Below are 27,630 nucleotides of genomic sequence, written 5' to 3'. Positions count from 1 at the left end.
AGAGAACAACGGCAGCAACAGAAAACCAAACAAACCCTGCCACAGACCTGATGGGGGATGAGTCGCTGGACGTGGATGAGGTGGGCATAGGGCTGGATGGCGCCGAGAACATGGGCCATGATGGCGAGAGGGGTGAAGTTGGGCTTGGATTCGGGGGGCTGCAAGACATAACAACCAGAAAACTCATCAGCACATAGGGAAGCCATGATGGGAGCACAGGCAGTTCACAGGAGGCCAAATGACAGGATGCTAGAGCAGAACACAGGAGCATCAAAGTCCAGAGGCATGCTGTCAAGTCTCCGTGCTCCAGGTCAGTCCTCTGCATTTGAGGTATATTGATGCACAGACAAGCCTCTTTGGCCTGTCTCACAAATGCTTTCTAGGTGACCTGAGGTTCTCCGCTATCTATTTACCATTGGTCATTGGTGGCCATGCGTTGGACCTGCCTACATAAATCAGTATCCATGCATTTTGTTGCCTGTTTTGGAATACACTAACTTCACTCTCAGCCAGTCTTTAGCTTTCACTGGTCTGTGCTTCTAAAGTTATGTCTCAGCAGAAAGGAATATTTTTCTGGGCCACAAAGGCCATTCTGCCAGAAAACAATTTCCTGTTTACATTTTTAACTACATGGGCTGTGTGCCATTGGAGATCTGAGTGTGCATTAGGAGCACACTAGGGGACAGGCAGGATGGCTACACACCTTTCAGAGACAGCACTTATGGCTATGAGCAGCTCCCTGGAGATGTGCAGCCCAGAGCTGGGCTTTCTCTTGTTGCTCAAAGAATAATCCCAGCCAACAGACAATTTTAAGAAAAGACTAAAACTTCAAATCTGTCCATTTTGTAATGTGATGGGTGGCTGACCAAAGGATCAGAGAGGAAGGGCTGAAGTTACCATAATCTGGCTTATACATTTTAGTTAGCCATCTGCCATCTGACCTATTTCTGCAAATTATACAAACACCTTAGCACCTAGGTAAAAGTCACAGTATGTCACAGAAAGTGCAAACACTGATGGCTGAGAAGATGGGGAGCATAGCTAGTCATCTAACCCGCCACAGTCCCTGAATCTGAAGCTGGTTATTGGACTGTTCAAAGCTCTTTATGGAGGTACAGGGGATAGGAGTCAGTCCCAAAGGACAGTCACAGATGGGAATTTAGCAAGTGTGTGTGTGTGTGTGTGTGTGTGTGTGTGTAAAATGCTGTAACATGAAGACCTGTGTCAGCATTCAGAAGAAACTCTGTGTGAAGTTCATATCCTTGAAAACTGATGAAACATTTAATTAAACGTCAGCATGAGTATTGTACATACAGACTATGAATCCTGTAAGCAAGGAAGTATTGTTCCTTCGCTGTAGCTGAACTGTCTGTGTAATCCCTGTAGGTATTAAGAGATAACTAGTAACTACACTAGTGGCACTTGCTAGGATATTCAACAAGTCCAAAGACAGGCACTGCTGGAATTTCTACTTCGCAGACGTGAAGTCCTGGGCTACAGTAGTGAGACTTGCCAGCCTTTAAGTGACAGGGCCAAGACTCACCCTATGCTCTGACCCAAAGCCTGGGCTCTCGTACCAGTGTTCTGTCTCTGGGAACACTGTTCTGCTAGGCCCCCAAAAAGCTGCTGTTAAGAATCACTGATTAATGACCCATGGCATTAGTGATTCTCTTAATCACTGATTTATGAATTTCCTTCAGATGTCTACCACATTTGCAAGGGAGAATGGAAATACAGTAGCTGATTCAGTAAGACACAATGCATAGTAAATTCCAATAGACTCCATGGTCCTGTCCCCAGGGTCCTGTCTGGTAGACTCATCTAGCAGATGGGATTCATACAAGGGAAGAAATAAAATTCAAGAGTATACCCTTTTTATCAATTTGTTCAATCCATCAACGACTCATTGATGAGCACCCATAATGAGCAAGATAATAAGTACAATTTGCCAAAGCTCCTGGCTCAAAGAACTTAATATTTGACAAGATGCAACAGGTAAAAAAGAAAAGCAGCAACAGCAACCAAGACAGTAAGAATCACTGCTGGGAGGTCGGTGACTCTTGCTATGAGTTGAGCATCTACTTCTGGGGACTGTCACTTCAGGGAGAGCTGTCCCTCACCTATGCTGTCCAGCCTTCCTTAGTACCATGTCAGCCACCTAGGCCATGCTTGCTCAGGCCCCTCTCTGTCCCACTCCATAATGTGCCAGTCAGGGAGGCCTGAAAAGGGCTCCTGGATCATGGCCAAAACCAGAAAACTAAGTGGTACCAGGGGAGGGTCAAAGGAACAACTTGGGCTCAGAGGCCTGGTCTAATTTGTTCCTGTGGTAATACCATAGAACAATTCAAAAGGATTTACGAAATAGTTTAAAATTACTGCTTTATTGAGGAAATGCCTGTAGCTTCCTATCTCATCTGTACGGGAAGTATAGTCTGGGAATACAATATGTGGTTCTGAGTGTTGTTCTATATTCTCAGACATCTCAGCAGTTCCTGGCCAGGAAAACATGGCTGAAATTATCTGGGAGTGGGGGAGGGGGAGGGCAATTGTAACTTCTGAAAGAAGTGACCCTTCACGTCTCTTGTCAATTGCCATAACATGAACTGCTCTTCTAAATGTCTAACAGAATTTTATTTGTTTGTTTTAGTCATAGCAATAACATTTATTTGCTATGAAATGACCAGAATTTAAAATCTATTACCACTCTGCTGGCGTTCATGTAATGATCACAGGCACAATCTACAGGACTTTTTATGATGTTTTCAACTACTAAAGCAATTATGCTTTTCAGTTTACACTTCAGAGACGTGTCATAAATGTCCCCATCAATAGCACCAGCACACATTTTGATATGCTCAAGAGAGCTTATAACAACAGAAGGGCTGTACACATAGGAGGGATCTTCTAAGAGACACTGAGACATTCTCCTTTAGTTTTGACGGAATTCATACAGCATATAGGAAGGAGGAACTTAAAAGGAGCAGAGATGATGGAGATGTTGATGATGATGACAATGTTGTTCATGATGATGATGGCCCATATGTGTACAACTATCAGTTTCCTCTTTACTAGAGCAACAACTGGCTATAGGTTCTTTATTAAAATGACAAGAATTAACAACCAGCCAACAAACAAAAACCTCTCACACCATTACAATCCCAAACAAATCAGGCCAACAGAAAATGGTCGATTTCACCTTCGGCCCTAAAACCTCCAATAAGAAATTCTGGATTCTTTTCCCACTAATAAAGCCAAGCATAACAAACAATAGAGGTTAGAATGGGAGGAAATAACTTTCTAACTAGAGTTTGAGCAGATGACCCCTATAAAGGCTTCTTACAAGCCTCAGCCCAGCTGGGTAGTTCCCAGTTGAATACCCCAGCACATTTTTCACCCTAAATATTCCTGGAGTCCTGCCAAGCCTTCATCAAGGCCCAACTGTGGCAATAACAGCTTCAACTTTATCTTGGTAGGAACATTTGCTGGGCTACTTTGCATTTAATTGGAAGGCTTGTATCAGCTGTAGTGTGCTGGTCCATGGTGCCCTCAAAACAAGTTGTCTGCCTAGGCAGTTCCTTTGACATCCCACATGGTCTGAGAGTTACAGTTTAGGAAGGAGAATAAGTGGAAGGCTTGGCAGCCTGTGAGGTTGTGACTGATAGTCCAAGTACAGTGTGAAGCAATGTCATCAGCTAGACACCCTCTGTAGTGAGTCACTTGAAAGATGGGACGTGTGATGTACCAGCCAGGGCACGCTTGCCATGCTGTAAACAGCACTACCTGGGTAGGCTCCCAGTCCCAATAGAGAGGCAGCAGACCCTTTTGGGTCTTTAACCATCATTATTGGGCTTGTATAAGAGAAAGGGTGCTCTTAGTGGAGACATAAGCTCACCAATAAAAATGAAGTTTACCTTGGGCGAGGGATGTGTTTATCTACAATATGCAAGGCCCTGGGTTCAATCCACAGCACAGGAGGTAGAGAGGGAAGAAAGCTGATCTTTCCAAATTCTTATAGCAAAATTATGATTTTGTATAAAAATGGAAAAATATTTAAAGAAAGAAAAGCAGTGATGTTATATATAATTTATAGAACTGATAATCACTTTAAATCTTAACCAATGCCTTCTGACTTTTGGGATCAGCATAACAGTATATACATGGCTATCAGGTTGTTTTGTTGATGTTGTTACTCAATATAAGGAACTCCAACGTCATTTAATAGGCTCTAGTACATTTTCCGTGGCTACAGGGCATTCTATTGTATGATATAGCTGATTTATGTAGTCATTCTCTGTGTAATCCAGATTGCTGTCCCCTTTTAGCTAGTATAAATAGCACTGCCATCACATCCTTATAGAGGAATCACTGCCTGTGTGTCACCAATTGTTTCCTTAGCATAAATTCCTGGAAGTAACATTAGTGGGTAAAAGGTTAGGGATCTTCTTTTAAGGGTCACGATATATCCTGCCAGAAAGCTTTTCAGAAGAGATCTAGTGAATGCACTTCAGCAACACTGAGCATTATCATGTCCAGAGGACTAGACAGGTTGCTTTGGTTTTAAGATTAGCTTGGATTCCCTCCACCCCTCTCCTGGTATTTTCAATGATGTAAAAATGAGTGTAATATCCTCTCAGTGCTCAGTTTCTACATGAAAGCAATACTTATGTCTCTAGATTATAACAGCCTAATGCTAAGAAGCAAGGAAAGTACACAGACAGATGAATAACCATACCTTGGGACACTGAATGCCTAGTTGATGGTGGGGCGGAATCAAGAGAAATGGGAGGAGTGCGTATTCAGCTAGCCCAGAACTCTGGAAGAAGACTAAATAGAAGGAATGAGGAGTGGATAGATAAAGGCTCCCGAGCCAGCATTGCACTATGGAGAAGACATAAAACTTGCATTTATTCCTCTGTCAGAAGTGGCCCAGGATCTGTAGCCCATGTGCCTGTTGTAGTTCAGGCCTGGGTCAGGGCTGACCTTCAGACCTGGAATTGATACTGAAGCCATTAAGGCCAGTCTCTTCTGGTATTATCTCTCTTGTCTTTATCCTCTCCCCTAATAAAGAGATGGAAAACCCAAAAGCATCCTGGGTAATATAATTCCAAATCAATGAGTGCCTGTTTGCTGGAGAACATTCCTTTATGATTTGCCTTAGAATATCATGCAAAGTGCAAGGAAGTCAAGCAGGTGGGCGAACAGGGCTGAAAGGAGTGCTCAGCATCAGGATGACAAGAGCGGGCCTGAGCAAATGATACAGAAATAACCGTGTAAGCGTGACCACAGAAAAGCACAGATTCCATTATGGCGTGTCTACTCAGCATCTTACAGCAGACCCTGTGTACATGCCAACTATTAGAAACCTGCAAAATGTGATTTCAACTTAAGAAGTAGAGAAAAAAGATGCTCATACGCTCCGGAACCTCATATTGTGTTCTTTTTTGCTTCACAAGTGTGTTTCTGTATTCATACAGATTCTTTCTCCTCATCCATTATATTTTATATACATTTAAATTCTGATAATTACAGGGTGATTCCTTGTTTTAATGATGCTAGTTGACAAAATTCCCTTGGGCAGTTGCTTTCAAAAACACTTTTCTGATAATTTGGACTAAAATACTCAACTAATCTACAACAGCTTTTCTGTTTTCCAGCTTAAAAAATTCTGAAGGATAACTTTCAAATCAATTTGAAACTCTGACAGTGTGGGAGGAGATGAGGAGTAACCCCAGACTTTAAAACAAACTAACAATTTTAGCAGAGGTGTCTACTGTCTACAGCTCACTCAGTGAGCAGGGTGAATCTTCTCCAGAGATGAGTCAGAGAGAGGAACTCTCGATTTTGAATGAGATGCCTGGACAAGAGTCCTAGTTCAATCATTCACTGCAAAGAAAGCCTCAATGAAAGGAAGCAGAGGCGCTGGGCCGGCACTTCAGTTGTTCATGAGGTACACAACCCATGATGAGCTCAGTCTTTCCTGTTTTCTAATTATACACTCAGATACAGCAAAACTAGTTCCTAAAATTAAATATATTTGTTCTCTTTCAACCAAAGAAAATTTACAAGTTATAAAACTATTTGTAGGCTGCCTTAAGCACCGTGAAAGTTTAGCATTGGCTATTACAAACTATCGGAATGTTTACTAAGAAGTCCCAATGCCTCCTTAACAGGCATATTGCTATCTTAAACTGAATATAGGAAAACTGACATTGTTTATCAAATGAATATTTTTATCTACAAAATGAATTTCATGAAATGAAAATAAAAGAAAAAACAGTGGCACTGGGTTGACTCTTCTGTTCTACAGTAAGTTACAACAATTCTTCTGATGTCAGGGAGTTATAAACATGGTCCTTGAAATTTGCAAGAATGGGTAAGAATGATGTAAATATAGCACTCATAGATTAGATTCTCTAAGACAAAAATGTAAGGTGTCTTTCTATAAATAGTACTAGAATAACTGGATACCTAATAACACTGGACCTCCTATCTCACACCATGCAAATCAAATGATTTCCAGGTAGACTATACATCTTAATACCAAAGGCAAACAATATAAGGGAAAATACAGATGGACTGACTAGATTAAAAAATTAACTTTGAGCCAGGTATGGTGCCATGTGCCTGCAATCCCAGTGCTCGGGAGGCTGAGGCAGGAGAATTATGAATAGAGGCCAGCCTGCCTTACATAATGAGCTCAAGGTTAGTATGAGCCTCTCTCAAAACAAAAATAACTACAGGTGAATCCCCCAATTAAACCCAAACAAGTATGTTCTCATTAAAAGAAAGGAGAAAGGTCTCTGAACAAACATGGAACTCATCGCTAGTTTATAGAACTACTACTAACAAAAAAGAGGCGCTGAGTGGACAATGGGCAAAGAACCTGAGTGGAGACTTTAAAAGGGAAAGCCAAAGAAAAAGAGAAAGTGGCGTGCTTTTCTGTAAGCCAGGAATTGTACACAAGAGCCACAGCAAGACAGTCCTATATGCTTATCAAATGACTAGAAGGTGTATCAAATACAGAGAAGGCTAGTGCTTCTCATGTGGAACACCCCTAAACACTGAATTCTATTGAAAGGGAGATAGAAACACATGGCTACAGCCATTCTGAACAACATGAAGATGGCTTCTACAGTCCAGCAGCTACACTGCCAGGGCATCCCCTATGTAAGTAATATGCAGAACAGGGCTGAGGAGATGACTGGCTCAGGTGAAAAGTGTTTGCCCTGCCAGCACAAGGACCTCACAGGTTCCCTGCCCAGAAAATGCTGGGTGAGGGGTTCATTAGAACTAACAGTGAGGCAGACAGGTGGATCCCTAGGGCTTCAGAGACCGGCCAGCCTAACTTATCTGGAGCGCTCCAGGCCAATGAGGGCCATGTATCCTGTCTAATAATAAAGTCTGTGGCTCCCAAGGAGTCGTGTGTACATGGGTGGCCCTTAAAACTGTAGAGCAAAAGAGACTCGACCAGAAAACATTTCAATAAAGTACTGCTTTTATGGAAACATGCTATCTTCATTATTCTCAGATTCCCTATTACCAAATTTGCCTATTCTCTATACTTTGCTTCTAACACTGAAAAACAAACAATTGGGTGCTTTAAGGGCGGTCGAGTATCTGCCTAGGAGTGAAAACTCTGGGTGACATGACTGCTCCAGCAAGGCCTGCTCAGCCTCTTTGCTGCAGCTTACACACTGTAAGTGTCCTTTCAAGGTCTGTGTGGCTATATCTCTGTAGTTCTTAAACACTTTATTTATTCTTATTTTATGTGTATGAGTGTTTTGGCTGCATGTATGTATGCATGTATGTATGTATGTATGTATGTATACAACATGCGTGCCAACCATCAAGGGAGGTTAGAAGAGGGGTTGGAGGCCCTGGAACTGGAGGGATGGATGGCTGTGAGCCACTATGAGGGAGCTGGGAACTGAACCTGGGTCCTCTGCAAGAGCAGCAAGTGCTTTTAACTACTGAGCCATTGCTCTAGCTCTAGCTTGCTCTCCCCTCCCCCCTTCTCTCTCCCTCCTTCCCCTCCCTTTCCTTCCCTCCCTTCCTTTCTCTCTCCCTCTCCATACCTCTCTCCTCTCTCCCTCCCTCCCATCTCCCCCCTCCTCTCCCTTCCTTCATTCCCTCTCTCCCCTCCCCTCCCCCCCCCTCTCTGTGTGTGTGTGTGTGTGTGTGTGTGTGTGTGTGTGTGTGAAGCTTTATGGTTTAAGTAGCTTGAGGTTTATAATAGAATTGAGCATAAAGTCCTAAGTTCTCTTATCCATAGAACATTGTCTTTGTACTTTTAAATAGTGTTCTGTACTGTTTTTCATCCAAACTGCCCACTATACTCTTTAGGATGTTTGAGAAGGCCAAAGGATAGCTAAGATTTTGTGTCACCAATCTGTATTGTGGGTGCATTTCTACTTGGCAGCTCCCAACTGACACTATTCTTCAACCTTTTCAGCCAGGTGCCTTTAAGATTCTTACTGCACACCTTCTATGCACCCAAACTAACCTCCCCACTGTGCCCACCTCACTGAGAGATTATGCAGATTATTTTAGGGACTGTTTTTCTTTTCTTCCTTTAGTGAAGTTATTACAACCATCCACAGCCTCTTTTCTTTACTGGCGCACAGGGAAGTCAGGGAGGATGTCTCTGATGTCACATTCTGTGTAGGCTGGACAATATGTTATGGACACAGCAAGAGGCCAGACCATCTGGCTCGCTTTTCTATACAGCCTCCTCTCAGGGAAGGTTTCCTGTTTGCACTACTCAGAAGTGAGCAGGGAGAATTTTTAATAAGAGACAAAATGTTGACTAGCAAAAACAAAAGAGTATGTAAAATTAGCAGTGGTGGTCTTGGATTTTTTAGCTTTACAGTAATCCTGTAAAGATAAAATAAGGAGTCTAAAATAATACACTGTTCAGAGCTTCTAGCAATAGAAAAAAGGCTTCTGCTAATGACATCGGCTAGAAGGGTAAAATCCTTATATTTGTACCACGGTCCAGATACCACAAAAGGCTTATGAGGTAGAGAGATAAGGGGAGGGGCGCTCTGATGGCCAACACTCCCCGACTCTCCTTCCTTCCTTCCTTCTAAGCGAAAAGCTGACTCCCTTGAATTCTACTGTTTACTCAGTAGTCTACTCATGTGGAAAGTTGTTGTGCTCTGATTTCAAGCTCCTCAAAAGTCTTCTCTATTCTATCCTCAGTGCCTGGCCCTGCCCTCCAGTTTGCACAGCAGCAAAACTCCTGTCTCCTTGCCTTCCACCAGGTCTCCTGATGCCAGAGGTGCAGGGCCAGTGGACTTTACTGTGATCTCTCAGCCCCATGTTTTTAGTTCTGATGACTTCCTGATTTGACTGTTAAAACTTTTGAGTGATTTTCCAGCAAAGTCACCTTTCACTAGGGGAAATAAGAAGAATTTTAACATCTGTGAATAAGAACAAATGGAAAGAATATGATTTTCATATTTTCTTCCAGTTCTTATACTTCAAAAATGGAGTTGATAGAAGTAGAAACAGCAAGACAGTACTAATTATGTCACAAATTAGCATTTCTGTTTCTGCTAAATGTAAGGTGGATTCAAATCGACTCTGGAGAACCTATATGTTACTAGGCAAAAATTAACACAGAAAACAAAACAAACCTTTTATTTTTAACTGGTTCTATCAGAATTTTGTGCAGTGTTTTGATAATATTTACCCCTATCCAGACCCATCTCCACAACTCTGTGTACTGCATCCCCCTCCCCCATGAAGTGTACTTGGTTAACTTAGAAGAAACATTTTGGTGACGATTTTAAAATACAAATTTTGAAATTTTGCCATGTAATTTCTCTGCTTGAAGCATTTCAATGCTTCCTCATTGATCACAAATAATGACTAAGACATTCTCAAAGCAATAGCTAGTCTTGTTTCTGACCCATCTGACAATGTACTATAGGTACACAGACCTCCCAGATACACTACGTAATAAAGGTTGGAACTTCCCACTGTTTACTGAAGGTAGCATAAACCCCTTCCCCTGGCAGAGTTGCATGTGGAAGTTGAGTTTATCACTGCATAGCAGCCTCCCCAGCTCCCTTCACCCGGAGAAGTCCTTCCCCACTCCAGTGTGTCACTCCCATCACTGTAGGGAGACATGAAACTTAAGAAGCAAACTCAGACTCCTCCCACCAGCACAGCGGCTGCTCCACAGACCCACAGACAGGCAGTACCCGATCACCATCTACTCACAGGGCCTAAGTCTCAACACCCCCCTTTCTGAATCTAACACCTTAAGTGGATTCAAAACGGGAGAACAGAGATCTTGTTCCATAATCGCATGGCAAATATTTGCCATGAGAACCAATCATAAGACTAGTGATTTGATTCCCTGGATTCAATTGTATTTAAGATTGGATATGTCCTGAGACTTCTTCAAATGCACACTTAGAACTTTCATTCCAACCCTCCAACCTATCCAGGTTTCCCTAATTTAATGGTTTCTCATAGTGAGGACCCCAAACCCCTTTCATTACTTTTCTCTTTTGTGCTTTTACCCCTCTTCCATGCTACTGGGGATTGAACTCAGGGCCTCATGCATGCTAGGTAAGCACTCTTATCTCGAGCTATGGCCTCAACCCTGTTGAGGTTTGCGTGCATGTATGCGTATGCGTGTGCGTGTGCGTGTGCGTGTGCGTGTGCGTGTGCGTGTGCGTGTGTGTGTGTGTGTGTGTGTGTGTGTTAAAGAGTCTTGCTATATATACTCCAAGCTGGTCTTGTAGTTTTGAACTTAAGATCGTTTTGCCCACCTAAATGCTAGGATTACAGCTACCCACCCCTAATTCTTCCCCCATCATTTTTTACCTTCTCCCTTCCCCTTCTTTTGAGACATATCTCATGCAGTCTGGGTTGGTCTGGAACTTGATATATAGCTGAGAATATGCACAAGTTCCTGATTCTCCTAACTGAACCCCTCCATACACACACACACACACACACACACACACACTCAAGCACTGAGGCTTCCAGGCATGAGCCACTATGCTAGCCTTCCCAAACCATGGTCATTGAATGACCATGACATTAATAGTTTAGGTGGCATACCAATAAGCAAATTTGAGGATATTATATAGATATCCTGTATAGTCATTTAAATGCTAACTGCTTTCTACCTCCTAATCTTACAAGCCACAAATAAACAGGCAGACACTGTAGCCTCACCCTGTCTGGATCTGGCCCAGGAACCTCAGATTGCCACCCTGTTGTCACAGCAGCTGTAGCTGACGTGTGCTTTAAGTTCCCCGCTCCTTGTTCCTGCTGGTGCACATGCCGCTGCCTCTAGTGTTCCTGTGCTTGTGCTAGCCATGGCCTATCCAGTGATTCAAAGCATGCTTCAAATGCCGCCTCTTTCCTGATGCTTCTTTGATATCACAAGGAGTCGAGGAGTGCCTCTCTCTCCTAGTAAGCCTTGAGGACTATATTCCTCTCCTGGTCTTGACTCTCTCTTGTACTGTCATTATTATATCCTCTTTGAACTTCTTCTCATGCACTAGAATAAGTTTCTTTGAACTGGCTGTATTCAAAATCTATGTTAAAATGAAAAACCCCACAGCCTGAAAGGAAATACGTGTCCACCAGAGACCAAGGGCCAGACTATGGGCAGCCAGGAAAGCTTAGCAATCTGAAATCAGAAGTATGTGAGGGCAAAGGGAACTGCTCTTTCTGGCTGGTCAAAACAGCTTGCAGACAGTCACTGTTCACCAGCCTAGGATGATTATGTTTAAGAAAAAGGAGATACACTGTCAGGGGAGTTTCCCACATTCTTTTTTTTTTTTTTCCTCTTGGCAGGAAAGAGAGAAGAGAGGAACAATGGGTGAATTCCTGGGCTTTGGTATTCAGTCTCAGCCACCAGGGGCTTCCTTCTTCCAATTGGATAACATGTAGGGTTGTCCAAAGCCACGCATGTGTGCCTAGAACCATGACTCAGACTTTGCTGATGTCACTCGTATGCTTTAAATCTGTAACATTTTTAAGTTCTTTAAATTGATCTCTCCAATAAAACTTATACCTCTGCTCTAGTCCTTTCTAAATAATAAAATCTCATTATTATTAAGGAAAAAAAACTTTATCTGTGTTCCATTTAAAATTAGCTGGGTTTTCGCAGTGACACCCTGCTTACACTTGAAAATTTTCTTAGCCACCAAACTCACTTTAAAAAAAAAAAAACTTTTGTAAAAGTATAATGCTTTGAAGAACTAAATAATTAATGTATTAAAACACATTCATCCATTCAGGTGCTCACAGTCATGTTTTTCTAAAATCTTAATTTTGTTATCATTTGTTTGTATTGTATACAAGGAAACAACTATCAACAGTTACAGACTATTTAGGGCTCCCAGGAGAGCCTAAAACATAACTTTTGTTGTGTGACTTAGATGCCTGGAAATTCTTCAGTTTTCAGTGCACAAGTTTGAGAGCACGGAGAAGGTATGTAACTCTCTTCCTAGAAAGGTCCCTTCTGTCATTAACTGTCGGGCTCCTCCCAGTCATTCGAAAACACTGGGTGCCATTTTAGCCCTACAGATCTCCCTTACCTGGACATTTCACAGAACAAGCATATCTTGTATGGTCTTCTGTGGGCTGTTAACCTCACAGCGTATTTGTGAGATTTGTTAATGTTGGAGCATGTATACTAGTCAATTCATCTTTATTGCTGAATTGTATTGCATTGTACGGACACCTACTGTTTCCTTATGAGTTTGTAAGATTTCTGTACAGACTGTGAACACAAGTTATTTATCAGTGATGATATCTGCAAATACGATTTTCTATTTGCATCTTGTCTTTTAATTTTACCAAGTGTCTTTTGAAAAGGCAAACTTTTTTTAAACTGACTTTTTATTGGTTCTTTGGGTCACATCATGGACCCAAACCCATTCATCAACCTGTCCCTTCACATCCCCCTCTGCCCTTGCAACCTAGCCCCCTAAAAGAAAATAAAGGACAAAAATTTAAAAAGTAAACAAACAAACAAACAAAAACCCCACAAAGCACAGAAAATATCTTGTTGTGGAAGCTGGGGTGTGTTACAGTGTGTCCCATAGCACACCCTCTTGTCCACACATCTTTACTTGCAAATGTTCACTGCAGTGAGTCATTGGTCTGGTTCAAGGCCACTGGCTTCTGCTACACTATCCACACTGGATCCTCAGCGGGACTCCTCTTGGATAGCCTGTTGTTGAAAAGGCCAAACTCTGATGGTCTTATTCACTAGGTTTTTCTGCTGTAGATGGTGCTTTGACTATCATAGCTAAGAAATATTTACCTAAAGTATGCTTTTCCTCTCATATTTTCTTCTAGAACTTTCCTGGAAGTGTCTTAATTCACCTCCATGTTTTAAGAACAGGGCACAGGGCCTCGTCCAGTGTTCCTAACACCAGGCACTGGATGCCAGGGCAAACTGGAATCACCTTCCCCTAGAGCAATTTTCTACTGTGTATTTTCACCCACAATCTACTGAATACTTCTTGTTTTATTTAGGAAACATGTGTTGGAAGACTTGAAAGACTTTGATTGTTTTAGAGGATATTTCCTCAAAAAACCTCAGAAGCAGGTCCAGTGGGACTATCTGTTAAAAGAAAAACAAGAAGGCAGCGTCTGCCTCACCCTGGTGAAGGTACAATCACCTCCCTGGTGAAGGTACAATCACCTCCCTAGTGAAGGGTTTGATCTTTACAACAAATCCCTTACTCAGCACAGCTTGTATTCAGAAGACTTTCTGGTCCTAAACTCAGGGTTTTTCTCCTGTACCCCAAAGGTACAGTAAAACCCCAGCTACTGAGAGCCTGGGGAGTGAACTGTGCCTTACCCCTGTTTTCTTCCTAATGCTAAATATTTTCCCAGCATTCCTAGGTGAAATCTGGCAGGTCTCAGGAACCCAGTAGAGGAGATGCCTGGGATGCCTCTACCCTCGGCCCACTCATGTTCAGGCACAGTAAACATAAAGGTAGGAAATAGGAAGAAAAAAATTACCAGTTTGTGCGCTTTTTATAACTATCCTTGTAGAATTTCTGCTTCATGTGTTTTCTGATATGTTGAATATAAAATGGTTATGGTAGAAATAAACTTTATAAATAAGTTAACAGAAACAGCAAATGCATATTAGAGGTACTTGCTCCAAATAGTTTTGTCTGAGAATATTTTGATTATTGTGATTTTAAAAGTTTAGCAACGATCACATGTGATATGAATATTAAAATAATGGAATTTAAGCAAATAAAAGTAAAAAGAATTCATTTTAGATGGTATTTAGAGCTAAGAAAAGAAATTATAGCCAGGGTAGTGTAGAAGCAGGTTCCTGGGTGGGAAGGAGGATAGAGTGGTGTGAAGTCTGTGGACAGGGCAGCTTCTCTGAGGATAACACCTGAGCTGAAGTCTTAAGAAACCCAACCATGGAGCACCCGCTTTCTCCCCAGTAATCTTTTTAAGAATAGTCTTGCTCCATAACACTGTATACATTTAACAGACAAGGTCTTATTTTGATAAAAAGCTCTATCACGTGGAGATCAGTAGAAAAAGCCCTGGCTGCAGCAGAGTTCTCAGCAGTGGCTGGTAACAGCTAAACAGACTTCTTTTGCAAGCACCTGCTTATGGGCAAAACTAAAATGCCATTCTGTCTGGGGAACAAATGCTTGACTCTTCAATGAGGTTTCTATATATCTTGGGGGGGGGTGCTCCCTTCTTTTAGGGAAAAACAATTAGCTAAGACCCAGGCAACCAGCCAAACAGCCTGGGGAGTCCTTCCTTTGTGCACACTGCTGCATCACCAGTTCATGAGGGAATCCGGGATCCCATGCATGGTCAGATACCACAGGCGGCCTACTGCCTTATCTTAGGCCCAAACACTTCTGACTTTCATTCACTTTTTGTCAGCAGGTTTACGACAACTCATGCACAAAGGTGCCCATTCTGTTGCCTTGCAAGTCGCCAGTCTGTATTTTCATCCACTTGAAACGAAGGTGACAAGTTTTCCATGGTGCCAATCCCTCTATACATCTACAAGCCCTTTCTTCTTATTGTCCCCCCAACCCTCAAATTTACTATGACAAAACTACTCTGCCCTTTGTACAAAAAGTGCTCTGTTTGTACTGGGCTCCCTGTCACTCCTCTGGGAAGCTATGGAAATGGAAGGGGGAATCCCTTAGGAGTATCCTTCCAAGGGAAGAATATTAGAAACTCTAACATCTGCAAATTATGCTATCCTTTCCTTGTATCATGGGTTTGGATGAGCAGCCAGAGATAGGACCCAGAGATTAGGTTTCTACTGTGTCCAAGTCAGCTTGAACCTGAGGAAGCTCACTACAATTTTACTCCTTTAAAAATTAATGTTTTTATTTTCAGTCTGACATCTCAGTAAGGCTGCTGTGGTTGTTACTGCTCTTTAAGCATCACTATTGCTCAAGGATGACCAGAAGAACAAGGCCAGAAAGTCAGCCAACGAAGACAAAGACCCAGTAAACAAGTCTCAGGGCAAGGCCAAGAAATGGTCCCAGGGTAGCTATCTGAACAGGCTCCTCAACCTAGCTTTGCTTAACAACGCTACGCCTGAACTCTGTACAGGAGCTCCCGACCATAGCTCATTCTCCTTACCCCCTCCACATCACCCCCAGAAACCCAAGATTCTAGGCTCCTTGACCAGGGCAGCCTTTATGGAGCTACTGAGTAGAGGACTTATCAAGTTGGTTTCAGATCACAAAGCCCTGGCAATTTACATGAGAAACACAAAGGGCAGAGATGCCACAGCTGCTGGCAAAGGTGCACAAACAGGCTCAATCATGGCGCAGTCAGAAGACAGAATTATATTTTTAAAAAAAAAAAAAAGAAAGAAAAGAAAATTTGTTTGAATAAACTTTTACTTCTTTTGGCTCTAAAACCACACTAAGCTTCTTATCCACCGAATTAACCAACTTTCAATTCTAATCTGCCATTTAGTGAAAAGAATAAAGGAGCCTGGGTTGGGGTAGGCTGAGAGCCTGTCCTATAGAGATAGGGTACTTCCACATTCCCTTCCAGGGTTTAAGGTTACAGAGACTGTAGTCTCATGGCATTGGAAAAGGAGAATTGGGGTCAAGAGCAAACCAGGTCTCTGTTGAGACAAGACACAACACGGACACAAAGCCCTGCTTCTAAGACACCAGCTAGCTATTCCTGGCAGGAGAGTGCACTGCTCACATGCTAGGTCTGGGCTGGGTACAACTCCCTGTTGCTGACTTGGCCCAATCACCCTGGGAAGGCTGCCTTGGCTCTCCAGTGGGGTAAGCTGAGGGTTAGGGATGCTGAACAATTTCCTAAACTGTCCATACAGTGGCAATTCCAGGCCTGTACATACAGTTTTCCCCTCCCTGTGCTCTGAGAGACATTTACAGGGCTGATGCCTCTGTATGCTTACTTAACAAGACTGGTGGACAAGAGGAACCTGCCTGACACAAGCACTTGGAGGGAATCTGCTTGATTGACCCAGAATCTGCTGAAGCAGTCACAATGCTCGTTTCATGAGCTCATAAACACACATTACACAGAAATGTGTTTGGAAACCTTTCAATAGTTTGATGGGTTGTCTGTTTCCAGAGAATACCTGTCATACATGATAAAAAGACTGCGAAATAAAAAGAATATTTTAAGAATAGTGAATCAACAGTCGGTGTGAAAGTTTGGGATCAGGTGGCCCTCAAGTAGCTCTGAATACTGGTTCTACCACTTTGTTCCCAGATCACCCTGGGAGATTTACTTAACTTCTATGTGCCTCATTTTCTTCTCTTGCAAAACGGGAATCATTAATAATGCCTACACCCCCGGGGACTGCTGAGAAATAAGTAGACTGTACACACAAATGTGCTTAATCCGTTAAGGCGTGGCGCACACTAAGTGTTTACTAGTCCTAGTCGGCAGCTGTTGTGAGTGGGATATGCTTGGCTAATGCCGTAAGAAGATGATTCTGTTTCGAATGGAAATGAGGCTAAAGGACGCAGTAGTTGATAGCTGCAGCATCTATAACGCCTAAGGCATTGATATAAACAGAACACAGGCGTATACCATGCCTTTAACTACGTGGAGAGGGAGATCAGGTAATGTGTATTTATAAGTAGCTCCCCAATAGAGAACACTGAAATCCCTGGATTTCACGGTGAGAGGCAGGCTCATCTGTGGAAGCCCAGCCTCTTTTCCCATAGGCCAGGAGGTAGTGCCTGCTTTCCTACTGGCTCCTTCACTTCCTTTCAGTGGTGTCACCAGAAGCCTTGATGAGCTTCCTGAGAAGCACCGGACCCTATCCCCATTGAGGAGGATGGGGATTAGGACCCCCACAGATGCCAAGATCCACCGATGCTCAAGCCCCTTGCATTAAATAGTGAAGCATGCTCAAATTATTTGCGATCCCTAACATAATATAAACGCTATCCAAAAAGCCATTTTGTCTTTCCTAAACAATAATAGCAATAAAGGTCTGCATGTGTTCGATACAGATGCAATTTTATTTTAGGAATACATTTAGTTTTCAATTCACCATGGGTTAAGTATATCCTACAAGTGTTTGCCTGTTGAAACTTAATCCCTGCTGTGAGGTGCTGAGGGGTGGAAACATAACCTGACTGGGTTGTGTAAAGGTGAAGTCTTTGGGAAGAGACAGGATTAGGTAAGGTCATCAGGTGGGACTCCCATGAATACCTAGAACCTTAAAGGAAGAGGGAGGAAGACTATGGCACACATTCTCTGTCCCTTACACACTCTCTGTACCATTATCCCTATACCACTTCATGACCATCAAGCAAGAAAATAGCCACCAGGTATGGCCTTTTTACCACATATATCATCTGAACTTCTTTTCTTTCTTTTATCCATTGATCCATCAATCCATGATCCATTGATCCATCTATCATCCATCCACCCACCCACCTATCCATCCATCCATGCATCCATCCACTGTTGTATGTGTTCACAAAAGCCTGAGTACCAAGTGTGGAGGTCAGAGGACAACACTATGGAGTCAGTTATCTCCTTCTCTCTTTATCTGGGTCTTGTGGCTTGAACTTGGGTAACCAGGCTTTAGTATAATGCTCCTCCTTGTTTTTGCCTCAAGGCTGCCAATAGGCTAACTGCTGGTTCTTTAGTAGAGTCACTCCTTTGAGGAAGACAACCCTAGAGAACATTCAGTGAGAAACTCACCACACTGGGTTCAAAGTGGAAGGGGCAGGGCATGCTCCATGGAGACATACAGTATGGCTTTACCTCTTTGCTTGTAGTCTTGTAACTGCTTCGCTCCCTTCCCTTGCCAGGAAAAAAAAAGGTTGTGAACAAAAGAGCTGGGGACAATGCTTGGCCCACAGAAAGCATCTCTGACATAAAGACAGGAATTGTTAATGAATTTGCTAACAGAAGGCATTTAAGGACAGGCATCAATAACATTAGTATCTATGTAATCCTAAGTAGTTTTCCAAAAGCACAGCTAAGTAGGGAGGGCTTGGGGGTTCTTTCAATTCAAATGTGCACACACACACATTTAATGTGAAATACTGAAAAAAAGCTCATTGTTGCTAATTCTAGCTACAAACAAAATCTAAGCTTAATAAAAAATCAAGAAATAATAATAAGCATAACCCAAATCAAACCAGTCAACAAAATGCCTGTACAGTTTAATAGCTGTGTTGAAATTTATGACTATGTGAAAACAACCAACCTATCATCACTGAGGGACACTTATATTATTGCCCCTTGCTATTGCAAATAAAGAAGACCTATTTACCTTTGTGGAGATCTCTGATTATCTCTATATGACAGAAAGCAGAAGAGCAAGTGCTAAGTCAAAGCAAGGCCTGTAGCTTTTACTAATGTTGCCCACACACTAAGGTTTTGTTGATCTACAATCTTGCCCACAGTGGGGCAACTTGGCCCCATCCTTGTTGGCTCCTCCTACCTCCTTCCTAGTTCTTGGGTATATGGATTCTGATGCTCTTACCAAAAAAAACAAAAAACAAAAAACAAAAAACAAAAAAAAAAACCCACTGAGACAGCTAAGATAAAAATTAGCAGATCTAGTCCAGGGCTGTAACAGTCCTCCAAAGTGTACCTGAGTTCTCAGATAGAACTTCTTTGGATTTCTGTAGTGTTGGGTACAAGGCAAGTACTGAGTGGAAGTGAGTACCAGCTCTCAACAGAGAATGACCGGCTTCCTCCAGTGTATAAGCCTGCAACCTGTACTTAAATGCTGAACTGAGGTGAGAGGATGAATCAGCTCAGATACTGTCCAGTCACATGCTAAGTATACACACACAGGCTCCCTCTGCCCTTCCAGCAGCATGGCTGGATCCATGTGGGAAGTAAAACATCCTCCAAGTCACCACAGAACCACTGAGGTAGTACCTTACATGATTATTTTCTTTTAAATGGGACACAAAAGAGAGAAAAATGACTTGGGTTGGAGGCCTGTATCGTTGCAATGACTACTTTAGCTGGTTATGAAGAGGCATTCTCTACCCGCGGCAGACAGGAGAGGACAGCTGGCATCTTACACTTGGCAAGTCTCCCCTGAATGGTCAATGTTGTCTCTGTATGTGACAGATGGATCTGGTCCAAGGTATTTGCTGAACTGGATAATGTAATATCCACACTGCTAGCATGGACCCACATGCACTGCTTCTCTTTAACCCTTTCCCTCTGGGAAACTTCCAGAATCTCAATTCCTTACCATCTTACTAGAGAGTGTTTCTCTAGCCAAGGAGAGTTTCAAACCATGTGGTGACCATGAACAAATAAAGGGAACTAGAAGGTTCTATGTTAAAAATGTCACTGAGGGACCTGAGGTGGCTCAGAGGGTAAAGCACCAGCAATCAAGCCTGAACACCTGAGTGTATCCAAAAGACACACATAGTGGAAGATAATAAAAAAAATAAAACCATGAAAGTCTGACCTCCACTTACATGTCATGACCACATATGTGCCCAGCCCCACACAAACATACACATGCACACACATCATAATAAAAGTAAAAATGGTTTTAAAATGTAATAGTCCTTCTATCTACTATCTGCCTCCCTTCCATTCTACCTGCAAGACTTGAGAGACTACTAGAACACTGTGCTGCCCTGGAGGCTCAAAGCTCACATTAGTCTTTACAGACCTACCATGGACAATGAGGACTTAGTACAGGAAGCCATTTCCCCGTACACCTTCACCCAAACTAGAGATGTGGAGGAGTGGCCTCCAAGGGGAGCCTGAGGGAATTTCCACTGGGGAGAACAACAGCTGCCTTCTGGGTAACTCATGGTACATGTGGGTACGGAAGAACTTGAGAAATGAGTTTCCTAGAGTTAATTCAGTCAACAAGCTGCTCCTTGTCAGACTACGGATTGTGAAAGAGTTCTGCTACTTCTCAAGACAGGGCAGAATCCTATGGTATAGCATGAAAACACAGGATTTTGTAGACTTTCAGAATAGGCACTGAGATGCCTTAACCATGTAGCTAGCAGTAGTGGTTAGCATTCTCTGAGGGTCCTTGTAAGGTGGGACACTTGGTCCATTCTGTCATCATTCACATCCCCACAGCAGGCCCAGCAAGCAGGTCACTTCACAGTGAAGTGAGTCCATCATTTAGGAACTTGGTGTTCTACGCAGTCACCGAAAACCTTCTAGTATACTTTACACTGAGGTTGTGCCAATCCACCTCCTCCTCCGCCACCTCCTCCTCCTTGCCTCTGTGAATAAAACAACCATGTATTTAAGTATCTTTTGAAAGGCAATATTACCTGTTGCCACCAAGAAAACCTTCGAATTCCCATACAGGCCTTACCTAGGGAAGGGTTGTTTTGTTTTGTTTTGTTTTGTTTTTTTCACTTTAAATTGAACATGTTATAAAAAGACAGCCAGTCTGTTACCAGAATGCTGGGTTCAAACAGTGAACAAACTCAGCCAGTCATGGTGCTGGAAAGGCTCTGACCAACAGGCACCATCACTTTCCAAAAAACCTATGCTAAGCAGCGTTTGGAGACCTGAAAGATCACAGACAATTTATTTTGAAAGTAACAATTGAGCCATGACCCTATTTTAAGAACAGAATGGATAATAACATAGTGACTACACAAGAGTAACACAGCCCAGCTACCCTTTACAGAACAAAATATTTGTCTTTTTATGTAGGAAAGGGTGGGAATTTTGCTATGAGTATACAAAACTCAACTGCTAAGTGACTAGGCCATTTGCATAAGATGAGTAAGACAGGATCTTGAATATCCTCTGTGTATGACAGGCTTTGGAATTCTTAGCTTATTAACAAATCCTATTTTATTATTATTTTTTAATGGTTTTGCTTAACAGTCTTCTGAAGTTATCAGAGCCAGGCCTTATCCTAGATGCCAGGACTCCTATAATACCCAAGGCAGGGCACCTCTTTCTCTGATAAACTCTCAGTAAGGTAAGGTGAAACAATAAATTACTGGGCAGGAAGGTGCTCCGAAGAAACCATGTGTCAGATGGTGATAGGTGGGGGTCAGAAGGTGCAGGGCAGGCTGCAGAACACGGACGGGGAAGACCCTTTTGCAGCGACCAAGGCACAGAGGGAAGAATGGACTCAGTTTGTAGGTAGACACGTAACACAGGAGCCTGGCAAGCAAAGGAGGTAGCCATGGGAGGTCAAGCAAGGTAAGCTGGGCCCACAGGACAGGCCTTGAGGAAGAATTAGATTTCAATCTATGTGCAAGCAGATGGCAGTAGGGCCTGCTACACAATTTCCTGAATCTAGGGCATTGCTAGAAATGCAAAGTGTTTAAAAATTTAGAAATAAAAAACAAAATACCTTATAGTTACATACAGAGCATATCCTAGGTAGGGACTCACAAACCCCCTCTTCACAGAATAGTCTAGAAATTGCTTCAGTGTGTCTTATATGTTTAGTGATTCATGCAGCAAACAAATATTTTTATCCTTATTTCCAGGCACTGTGATTAGCACTGAGAAGATACAAAATAGAAAATGTGATGCTCACAGAGGCTTGGACACAAATAGCTAGGCACCCTACTGTCAAACATGCTCAAAAGCTCTGCACGTAGGAGAGAGCGCCAGAGGGGAAGGTGAGAGTGAGAGAGCGCTCAGGAACGGCTTTCTGACAGAAGTGATATTTCAGAACATCGTGTTCCCGGGTGGTGTGAGGAAACGGGCAAGGTCAAGGAAGTGAACCGAGGTAGTGGGGCCAGAAAAGAGCTTGAACAAAAGCTGCAGTGTCAATCAGGAGCAGATCCCTAGGGCATCTTCAAGAATATAAGGTTCAGTGAGTTTATAGGATCGCTGGAGGCCACTGGAGATGCCAATGCTGGAGAGTAATGTGTTCAAAAGCACATGTTAGAACTATGCCACAGTGGCCACACAGGATGAGCAGGTCAAGAAGACCGCTCCAACGAGCTTGGGACAGGCTGGCAACAGCGGAGATGGCATCAAGCTGGCTGGTATGACAGAAGCAGAGTTGACAGTTCTTGAACACTGACACTAAGTTAGTGAAGGGTACAGGGAGTTGGGCAGGTTTCTAGGTATCAGGTAGAGAGAGGTGGAATTCAAGGAAACAAGAAAAGCACCGCAGGGTGAAGAATAGATGTGGGTGCAGAGGAGGAGGGGAGGTTTTCATGATGATAGTGGATGGGAGGGGCTCAAAGACAGTCAGCTATGGCTCTAGAGCAAGCAGAGCGTCTGGGAACAGACAGTCTGGCATACTGCTGGCAAGTGGAAGCCCAGAGAATGATGAAATCAGTCCAGAGACAATTCATAATAGTAATAATAATAATAATAATAATAGACGGTGGTGTCAACAAACAAGCAATGAGAGAGCATCAGGGAGCGGATGGTGCCCAGTGTTGGTGAAACTCAAGGACTGAGGTGGGCTTTGAGGTTTAACAGCGGGGTCACGGTGATCTCAGTGAAGGGAACAGCCACCGAATGAGTGTGTAGGGACACCACGGAATGATTGTGTAGGGACAAGTCATAGATTAAGCTGGAAGACACAGAGATAGGGGAGATACCTGTATTTATTCTCAAAAAGGGGCTCAAAAATATTTAACCCAGGACTTTACTCTGATGATACATTAAGGCTGGAATTACCAAACATTGGAAATTGGAAATAAATCCAGATTATTTAAAAATGGGAACTTAAAAGGTTATTTTGAAGCAAATTTCCTCAAATAAAAAATAAAAAATATAATGTCCAGGAAACTTCCTGTGTTGGCTAAAGTGGTCATTCAACAGCTCTGAGTTAAAAACTCTCCTCCCTGTGAGCTGAGCCTCAGGTCTTAGAAGGTGATTCAGGGGTCCTAGGACAGCATTCAAGAGTGGTCACCATGCTAGCTGACTAGAAGGCCCTGGGCATGAAAAGCATATGGTCCAGGTGGTCTAGGAGGCCCAGGGTAGCTCCCGGAAGCTGTCATGGTCACTGTTTACTCATATCTCTCATATCTCAGACTCACAGTCTGTCTCCTCCTTCTACCTAGTAACTCATCTATATGGTCCTAACACCAGGAAGGCACCACAGCCAGAGAGAGGTAGAGCCAGTCCTAGTCCTGGGGCAGCTTAAAGACAAGTGAGGATATGAGGTACCTAAACAGCTAACACTTGTCCACTGAGTCCTATGATTAAGATTTCCAGAGTCTGGATTTTCAGCTGCGCCACTTATAAGCTGAGTGACATGTGCCAGATAGATTGCCCTCCTGAGTCTTTCCACCTAAGAGAAGTCACCAATAGCCTCACTCCCATGGATAACTTTGAGTGCACCTGAAACTTCCTGCTCAGGATCTGAAATAGAGGGACCATTTGGAACATAGTAGCAGCTGTTGTTTAGTGACAAAAAAAAAAAAAATCAGTCTGTCCAATGGGATGGAGCTGAAGAGCACATCGAATTCAACCAAGGGAAAGGATATTGATGATTGACCCCAGAGGCACTCCAGGGGACTTTGAGGAATTAATGCTAGGCTAGTACAGAGAGAAGAACCTCAGATGGACCTGTAGTTTCCTACACTTCCATCCTCCCACAACAAATATGACGCTGCTTTTCTTGATGCCAATTCAGCAGAAAGAGCATTGAACCTATGACTGGACAGTCCAGGTTCGAGCAAAGAATTCCAGCCCAAGACTGCACAAGCTGTAACAGCCATAGAATCACCAGACCTGGTGCTTGCACTGGCATTTGCAAGATGAAAGACAGCCACTCAATGCTCCTCTCTCATTCAACCCATTTCCATGATGCACTCTGCAAACAGCACTGTCAAATGCTGGGAAAGCAACAGTGGACATGAAATGTTCATATGCTGCTCCAGTAATCACAAGAAGGAGACAGGTGACTGGAATACAGCACAGCTATGCTATGACTGAGGTTAATAGCAAGATTAGGTGGAACACTCTCCCCAAAGGAGTTACAGAAACCAGAAAGCACCTTAATTGGTTTTTGTAGCGTTATTAATGTTCTTAACAACAGAGTCAGTCAGATCCCAAGTCTTCTAGCAATTTCTGCAACTTTTGACCTGTTTCTTAATGGATTCTAACCTCCAAGGGAACTGTGGGTCAGTTGCATACATCATTAGAAGTATAGCCATGCTATAGATAGGCCATCCCATCCTCACCAGGCTCTCTGTGGTCTGTAACCAACCATAGCATGGCCTGCTAGCACTGGGGGGAATCCAACATACATTTTATGGATCTAAACCTTACAGGAATATGACATAGTCATGAGCACTTTCGCCATTCAACGAATAGTATAGAAAATGAGAGGCCTATAGTACAGAGACAGACAAGAATGGTCCCTGGTCCGAAGAGGATCAATTTAGGAAAAACGATATCAGGGAAATCAATCAATACAATGAGGGACTATGATTAATGCATGCTGTGCATATTGAGTGATCATATGTTTTATCACCAAAAATGACCAGTCAAACGGTGAACAAGGAAATTTATGCAGGTCGACAGAACAGGCAACCCAAAATATATGCCCCCCTAGGTGGAATGCAAATGGCAAATGATTTCTCAAGTAATGACAGAGAAGTAACGGTAAAACCAACACTGTGTCTGCCTTAGAGGTACTTGCTTCTTTGCTTTCCATCAAATTAGTTAATAGTTTCTTTCAATATCCAATTTTCTTTGCATACTGGATCCTACAAACATTTGTGGACTCTAAGATCACGAGCTGGAAATTGTATAAGGGTGACAATCAAGACAGCTGAGTCCTTTTATGCTGGTAGTTTGCACTACAGTATTGGCACCTGAGCTCCATGCCAGCTCTAGACCTCTGCCTAATACCTTGCTACTTAGCTTTATGTTGAACTCTAATATGAAGGGTCCCTTCCCCAGACTCCAAAATGAATTGTCTCTCTAAGCACCCTTTAACGTTAACATTTAAAGACTTTCTCTAAGCTACCCCATGGCTAAGCTAAATAGCTTCTCATTTTTAGCCCAGCTCTTTATGCCCAGTAGTAAAAGGACTTCTTTAAGACTCTGAATATGGGTGTGTTACTCCCAGAAGACAAACTGGAGGAGGGCACAAAATCCTTTCAGAGACACTCAAATCGCAGTGTTTGGGACTCACTCCAGGGCCTCGGGTGCTTGTCTGCTGAGTGTGTAGGAATCTCCAGGTGAAAGCAAAGCACTATGGGTAGGAGTTCTACCGTCTCCAAAATGAGTCTCTGATAAGCAGCATGGCTGCAGAGACTGCGCAGTCTCCTGAGCAGAGCAGTAGTCTGTCCAGCTTAGGTGATGAGACTTCCCCTGTTCTCCAGGAGGAAGTGCTCTGGCTAATCTACAGCTTAGAGGAAGTGACAAATGTCTCAGAAAGGTCACTTTGTCTCCTTGTCACATACTGCATTACAAATAAGGGAATTTAAAAATAAAGAAAAATAGTCAAAACTGGTTAAACAATGTCCTTAGGTTCTCTCGAACCTGGAACGAGAATCACAGTGACGCTGAATATTGATTTTGCAAACAAACAGGCAATTCTCCCATAGACTCAACAATATCCAACAGCATGACACGTTATCCAGATGCAGAAGTTTACTAGGCAGTATTTGTCAGCAGATCCTTTACATTTTGGTGAACAGTATTCTTCAAGAAAAGAAACATCCCATTTTTTTCAGCCCTTTCTAGTAGACATTAAAAATCTGTCCAGAAACAAAACTTTTTAATAAAAGAATTCTTGAAGTATTATTACCTGTAAAAGAAAAAAATCAAGCACTACACTGAGGTACAGTAGCACCCTCTCACCAATATAGTCTGTAGTTAAAGGCACCCCTGCATTTGACTTCTGCTTCCTAATCCCACCTGCTTAGAAATTTTGCCAACTGCAAGCATGATCTTGGATTAATATGTATTTTTTATTTTTACTGGTAAAAACAGTACTACAATTAGCCATTTGTGAGCCACCAAGAAATAAAACTGGGCCCTGAGGTCATCTCAGCTGTCTCGAAGAGAAGACAGGAAAGAAGAACTTCTAGGCTCTTTTCCTACACAGGGAAGGGGGCCTTTTGGGAGCCAGGGCAACAGATGCATTGTGAGCACACTGAGTTCTGTCTGGGATCCTTCCTGCCACTCCCCACCAAACCTGAAATGTAGTTAAACCACAGGGTTGTACTTAAGCTTGCTTATCTCTGATAATGGGTTTGGACACATATCAAAGAAGCTGCCCATGTGTACTTATCACTCTCTGACAGGTATGAGGCCAAGGAATGCAATGTGGGACTTCATTGCTCACTTGTTTAGGAACTCGAAGGTTGTCTATCAGCAAATATTTGGATGAGAGCTCCAATTACTTCTGATCCTAGGTAATCCTATATTGCTACAGGGTTGCCTGGTGATAAACCACGGATTCAAAATACTCTTATAAAGGATAACTGACAACCATGAGACAGTGATATATACCTGTAAATATAAAAATATTTGAATACCTTTCAACTTTTTAAGGTGGTATGTAGTTTCCTATTTAATTTTTATATTAATCTATTACTCTGGATGGCTATGATATCAGTCAATGAAATTTCCAAACAGTATAAAAGTCTAGGCAGGAAAGACAACTCTCCCTTCCTATGGATGATTCCACAGAAGTAATGGTCCCTGTCAGTTTCTTGTATTCCTCTAGGGATACTGCGTGGACATGCAAACTTGTGTTGTCAGGTGACCTCATATACTCCCCTCTTTAAGACAACAAATGGCTGTGAGCTTGGCACACAGTTCTTTACTTGACAGCCTCACCTTAGCAGCAGCATCTCGAGCCTGCTTTCCTGACTCTGCTCTATGTTACCAGAAGTCATGCCTTTGTGCTCTGTGACTGCGCACTTAGAATGCTACTGTGGAGATTGGTAATGAATATGTACCCAGACTGCTGTGGTAGAGACATATAGCCACCACCAGGCCCTTACAAATGAACAGCACTCAGAATGCAGTGGTCGAGACATGTCACCATCAATTCAATGAGCCCCTTATCAATGAACATGCTAAGTTGTTCTCCATGCTTTGCTTTTTCCTGAACAGAGTCTCAGAACCGGTTAAAGAAGAGGCAGGACAAACACTGATATTGTATTCTACCTACTCATCAGAGTCTCTCTCTCTCTCTCTCTCTCTCTCTCTCTCTCTCTCTCTCTCTCTCTC

The 27,630-nt window shown here is 42.8% G+C and overlaps 1 protein-coding gene across 2 annotated transcripts in view; it reads right to left on the bottom strand.

Moving 5' to 3' along the window:
• Arhgap26 (Rho GTPase activating protein 26) overlaps nt 1-27,630 on the bottom strand; it is a 387,278-nt gene that overhangs the window by 18,897 nt on the left and 340,751 nt on the right. For both annotated transcript variants that reach the window (XM_028777886.1, XM_028777885.1), the window contains exon 21: nt 48-158. In XM_028777886.1, coding sequence (XP_028633719.1) covers nt 48-158 — 111 coding nt within the window. The remainder of the gene's footprint in view (nt 1-47; nt 159-27,630) is intronic.

The sequence above is a fragment of the Grammomys surdaster genome, unplaced genomic scaffold (assembly GCF_004785775.1).
Source record: "Grammomys surdaster isolate TR1022 unplaced genomic scaffold, NIH_TR_1.0 317, whole genome shotgun sequence".
Taxonomy (NCBI): Eukaryota; Metazoa; Chordata; class Mammalia; order Rodentia; family Muridae; genus Grammomys; species Grammomys surdaster.
This window is presented reverse-complemented; position numbering and strand designations above follow the sequence as displayed.